Source organism: Eulemur rufifrons, chromosome 12 (assembly GCF_041146395.1).
Source record: "Eulemur rufifrons isolate Redbay chromosome 12, OSU_ERuf_1, whole genome shotgun sequence".
In the NCBI taxonomy this organism is placed as follows: Eukaryota; Metazoa; Chordata; class Mammalia; order Primates; family Lemuridae; genus Eulemur; species Eulemur rufifrons.
This window is the reverse complement of record NC_090994.1, coordinates 21,259,660-21,265,659: the sequence shown is the minus strand read 5'-3', so window position 1 is coordinate 21,265,659 and position 6,000 is coordinate 21,259,660. Positions and strand designations below refer to the sequence as shown.

At 45.1% G+C, this 6,000-nt stretch overlaps 1 protein-coding gene across 1 annotated transcript in view; it reads right to left on the bottom strand.

Annotated features, from left to right (window-relative positions):
• Nucleotides 1-846: 846 nt before the first annotated feature.
• Nucleotides 847-6,000, bottom strand: part of KCNU1 (potassium calcium-activated channel subfamily U member 1) — a 124,187-nt gene continuing 119,033 nt past the window's right edge. The window contains 3 exon segments of the mRNA XM_069485045.1: nt 847-1,213; nt 3,006-3,130; nt 4,838-5,032. Of these exon segments, the coding sequence (XP_069341146.1) occupies nt 847-1,213; nt 3,006-3,130; nt 4,838-5,032 (687 nt within the window).

The following is a 6,000-nucleotide window of genomic DNA, read 5'->3' as shown; positions in this document are numbered from 1 at the left end:
GTATCTGGGTGAAGTGACTTAAGGTTTATAGAACAGTGGATTGGTTTGCTTTGGAATATGGAATGGGGAAATGCTTTATCCTTTTAATGCAATGATGACTCTATTACTGAATTAGAGAATTTGGAAGGTTACATATTTCAATCAACCTGACTTCACTGAGGTACCCCATTCTCAGGATACTCTTATAGGTGTTCTCATTAAGCATCTACTGTGTGCCAGGCATACGCCCAGGTCTTATAGACAAATTGGTTTCCAGTTCCAAACAGCATCGTCCCACCTGGTCTTTTTCACCTTCTACAAAAAGATGAAATAAGAAAAAGCATGAGGGGGAAAAAGAAGGGAGATATGTACTAGTTTACCTTTTGTCTGTTCTGGGATAGAAAAAAATAATATTCTTAATTTGGAGAGGCTCTTTACTTCTTATTTCCCTCCTGTGTCTAAGTCTTTCTTATTTTTATTGGATTATTTATATTCCCCGATGAACGGGATCCACCCAGTACTGGAGGACTTTTTAAATGCAGCTCAAACTAACACGTTTTCTGCTCAAGGGGAACAGAAAGAACAACTTTTCTTACAGAGGCATTTATCATATATTTCTTTATTTATCGCACCAGATCCAGGGGGATTCGATTAGACTTTTATCTCTTCCAAAACAGTGTGGCCTTGATAACCAACCACTGAGCCATCTGCACAACAATGGCCTGCTCCCATTTTCATTTTTCTTGTTCAAAGTTCCCATCCCTGCAGATGCCTTTGTAAGCAGCAGAGGTAGGAGCTGGCGGAGAATATGGGCAGGTTGAGCTTGGCTTTGAATGTGTGGAGGTGGCCTCCTCTGTGCTTTCCTTTCTACTTCTTGTTTTCCTTTCCACTGTCTTTCACGTTCTTGCCTAGAGTCACCTGGGATGATTCAGCCCTGTTCATAACACCCTGATTCGACATGATTTGCTTAGCTACGGAATGGAGGTTAGTCCTTGGCTCCAAAGACTGGACGGGTGAATATCGTGGCGGTGGTGGTGTAGACTTGCTACTCTTGGAAGGGTTATCTGCAACTGAATTGGTCTCTGGTGTCAGGGACACTATATTTATAGTTTCGTATGGATTTTGAGATGAATCAACATCACTCTTATAACAAAGAGTGTTGAAAGGGATGGCACAAAATACGAAATCCGAGGGCAGCAGCTTGAAGTCGTTGGCTGGCCGGGTAATCACAAACCTGTGGGACAAGCCAAAGATGAATTCTGAGCCTCTGCAGCTAGGACAGTAGAGCTTTAGGTAATGGCCCCAGAAAGAGAAGTCGTTTTGCTGGGCCAAAAGAGGAAATGTTTTGTTTTGCCTTGCTTAGTTGGTTTCTGATTAATGGAAAATGTCCCTGGCAGGATGCAATAAGAGAGGTCCCAGAGGTGGAATTAGGGGGTTGGCTTCCTCCCCCGTCTCTGAACCCAACCGCCCCTCACCTTAGGCATGACATGTCCCTCCTCTGGGCCTTGCTGTTTTCATTATTGTAACTGGAGAGGGCTCAGACTGTGGCTTGGACTGGTTCTTAGCCAATGGCCTTTCTGACTCCAGGTTTATCTACTTTTAATGGACACTGCATCCATGCATTCAGCTGGCGCAAAGCCATGCACCCATGCACTGAGCCAAGCTTCGTCAAACCAGAACATGACATACATTTCAGATGTTTCTGTTCTGGTTTAGGCCTCCTACCCCAACCTAATGCTTATGCCACAAACTTCCACACGGAATGTGCCCTGGCCAATGAAGGAAAGCATTTCCAAAACAAAAAAAAACCCCACAAAAATTATATTTAAAACTCTGACTGGTAAACAGATAATGGATGTCAGTGCTCTTAAAGAACACCTGGAGCCTGGACCTGCATGGGGAGACGTAGCAGGGAAGCTTAGCGCACTACCGGGTGCTTAGCACGTCCTTCATAGGTGTGAACTAAATGAGGGAGGACACCAGTGTTCGTGTGGGAACTTGGGGGCAGGATGACCGTGCCGGGCTCGCATCCCACATACCCCCCGCTGCCCCAGAGGATCACCTCCTCTTCCCTAATGTGGATCTCAGGGCACCATTGACCTTCATCCATGCAATAATCTACCTACTCCTCTCTTTCCCACTGAGTCCTCTGGAACCCCAACTCTATCATAAAGAAGATCTACTAAAAAAGATGACATATTCCATTTAAAACCAAAATATCATGTTCTTTCCTCAGGTCCTCTCTCAAGTGTAAGCTGCGTATTCTCCCAACTGCCACGTTGCATAGGTTTTCCAGAGGTGTTTATGGGAGAGGGTGGAGTTTGGGGGGTGGTAGGGGCGGAGAGAGAGAGAGAGAGAGAGAACACACCAGCATCATGCGTGCTTCCCAACACTGTTTCCAGAACATCACCCCTCCCCCATGGTCTGGACGGTGAGTGCTGGGAGCCCACGTCACCCTCCCTCCTGATTCTTTAGTGTCATTTACTGTGCAGATCTCGGTTTGGACCTTCATGATTGTCCTGTCTCTGAACTGCACTCTCTCTCTTCCCCTCCTGCCCTTTACACGCATGTCCCCAATCCGATCTTCCCCTCAGCCACCAGGATGATCTTTCTGTACATTGAAATCTGAACTTATCACCCCCATGATTTATATGTACAAAGCACAGTGGCTGGAAACGAAGCACTCGGTCAATATCTACCCAATGATTCCAGCAGAAAACAAGTAAATCTTTCCACTGGGCAGAGGCTTTCAGCTCTAGAAAGTTGTACACATGCAAATAAGTTACAGAAGAGCCCTGATTTAAAATCTAGGCCTATGTTTCAATTTTCACTGGGGGCAGAGACTCCATTCTTCTTACATGGCCAATATTAATCGAACCCTAATCATTAGGGTTCCTCTTGTTTATACTCATTTTTCCTTCTTCCTACATCACTATTTATTTCCCCTGAGCTCTGGACTTCTCTCTCATGTTGAATAAAGCAACTTTGGTTCTTATGCTTGGATGGGTGGTGAGCACGTTCCAAACTAGCATACTCCCCTTTTGTGCTCCGGGTTGAAGTCCCCCTCGTCTATCAAGCGGTACAAGCCAACACACAGGATTCCGTAAAGATCTAATGAGCCACAGAACAGTTGTCCAAAGGTGTCTCTTGGCTGGAAAGAAAAGAGAAAAGCATGTCTGCTGGGCACTTTGATCAAGCAATGACAAGCACTTACTGGGGTGTCATCCACCTTTTCTGGCAGTAGCAGAAGTTTGGAAGCCCCGAAAGCCATTCCCTAATATCTTTATGGTGGCAGTGTCAGGTTGAGCCTTGAGTCTCAGTGACGGTTTTTATCACTCTGGCTCTTTCAAGAGTCTCTGGTGGGTGTGATGTGGCACATTGTTGCGCTTGTTCTAATTCCTGTTGCTGTTTTGGTGACCATTGTAAATTAACACTGAGCAACAGGTTGGAAAATTCAGTTTTCAAGGTATATAAGGAGCTGGGGTGTTAAGTGACTACCCAAGCACCATCCTCTGGTCCCACTCTAACATAGATCACGGTCCCGCACACTCTTGTCCACCTTGCTCTGAGGCTGTGGCCAGCAGGGTCACTCTGAATGCCCCTCAGTCACACGTGGGTTCAGCAAAGTCAAAAGCAAATAGTCTGTTCAGGTCTGTGATTCCTCAGGATAAAGAACAAAGTGAGGACAAGATGTCAATGGAGAGAGGAAGAGAAGGGTGGGGAACTGGTCTCCCGTCCTCTCTGATACACACAGAGGTTGCCAGGAGCAGCCCTCCCAAGCCATCTGGGGACAAGAAACCCAGGGCCACAGACACGCAAAGGACCAGACCATATGTTTGGAATGCTGTTTGCATCTGGAATTCAAATATGTAGAATACAGGACTCGCCCTTTTGAGCAGCACATGTCAACATGCCCTGGGTGCAGAGGCCTGGAAGAGCCTGCTCCCTGAGAAGGGGGTGCTGCCGACGTTTTCTGAACCGACGAAAGCTGTCCCTTTGTGAAAGCCTGCCCCTGACCCTAACACTGGCCTGCTGCACATGATGTCAATCAGAACGAAAGCAGAAGGCACCACACCGACCAGTGGGTTACTCATTCCCAGGCTAGAGTCTGCTCGGGTTCCCAAATGCCAAGAGGGCCCATTGGAAGTGGCCAGAATTGTTACCTTCTCCTTTGCCATAATCTGCTGTTTACCAGCTCTCTGGCTAATAAAACTCAGGCATTTTCTACTGGCTGGGACAGCCAGATTCTTAGACTCATCGTGCCTGATTTCAGGGGCTCTGATCGGATTTCTTTAGCATTTCCGGATCAGAGAGAGTGGGCAGACCTGAGGTCAGACTGCCTTGGATGGACCTCGGCTCTGATACTGGTTGACAATGTGGCCTTGGGTACGTCCTTGCTTCTGTGGGCCTCAACTTCCTGATCTGTTAGATGGAGTTAATAATAATGCCCACCACGTAAATCCTTGGACGGATTATGTGAAAAAACTAAAGTAGACAAGCACAGAGAAAATACTCAGTAAACATTAGCTACTATAATTATTTTTAATACCCTTGTCAAGGTACAAAGTTATTGGGCCTCTCTGACACTTCCTGCAAATTTGAGTTATTTATCTGGAAGATGGGGAGAATAACAACTGCTTTATATGCTGCCCAGGAGTGTTGTAAAAACAAAATATAACACGTGGATGCACGGTGATTTGTAAAATGCTCTGTGAGTATGAAGTCGTGTTACTTTTTGGTCATTATTATTATTTCTGGGCTACACAGGTCATCTATGAACCCGAATAGCCTGAACCATTTTCAGAAACTCAGAGAGGTAAGGAAGGAGGAAGCTCTATGAAGACAGGAGGAGACTCACCTGAACATCGGATAAGATGGTCTGGTGTAAGGACAGGAGCCCCAGCTTACACCGAGCTCTCCCGGACAAGAGTGTTGAGCAGCTGTCGGCCTCCCCGTAGAACTTCTCCTTATCCAGATGGTGTTCCAGCTGGGAGCTTATCCCTCCTGTCACCAGCATCTGAAGTAATTCCAGGACGTGATAATTGTAGAACGCCTGGAAAGCAAGGACAGGCCACGTGCAAAGTCAGAGGAGCCCGCACGGGAACGGTGGAGGTGTGTCGACTTGGGGACCGAGTGGGCATCACTGTTTAAAATGGACCTGAAGGTACAGAGTGGTGTCTCTCATTATTGTCACCGAAGCCAACCAGAAGCTGGCAGCTTGGGTCGGGTGCTAGGTTAGGCAAAGTGCAGAGAAAGCAAGACTGACCCCCTTCCTGCTTCCTTGGGGGATACACTGTAGAAGCAGAAGAAAGTGGATCCTGACACTGACACCAACGATTTCATTCTTTCAAAAATGACCAGAGGAGTAAGTCAGGCCACAGATACCCTAATAATCCTCAATATATACATTTATAAAATATATGTATTTAATCTGATTTCCTATAGATTTTCCTCTGGGGCAACTACTGATAACATTGTCATCTATACTTGAGTCTTCTGGGTGTAAATTTACTTAAAATCCTTTTGATTCTGACCTACTTGAGGACAGCTACTGACTTAGCTCTTATTAATATGTGGATTTCCCAAAACTCTTATTGTGGACTTCAGAAATTGTAGGCGCCGAATAAATAAATGCATGGGGTTTTAGAATCTTTGGCATCAAAATGCACCCAGAGGAGGACATGTGGACCAACTTCTTATTTTGAAACATGCTTGAGTCTGAATACTCCTAGTCATTTTCATAAATTCCCTTTCTCTGGGCTTCCAAACACATTCAGTGTGGACTAGGCATCAGTATTCATGTAAATGTCATCCTAATATATTACTCATTGGGTGTTTCTTCAAATCTATTGAATATAAAATATTTTTAATTTCCCACCTTTTGTCTTTTCTAAATTAGACTTTGCTACACCAGAAATGAGAATTTCTATTTTTGTATATTACCTACAGAAAAAGCAACGACTTTGTTTTTATACTAAATAATGGGATGAATTCAATTGTTATTGTTCTAGAAATTTTGTC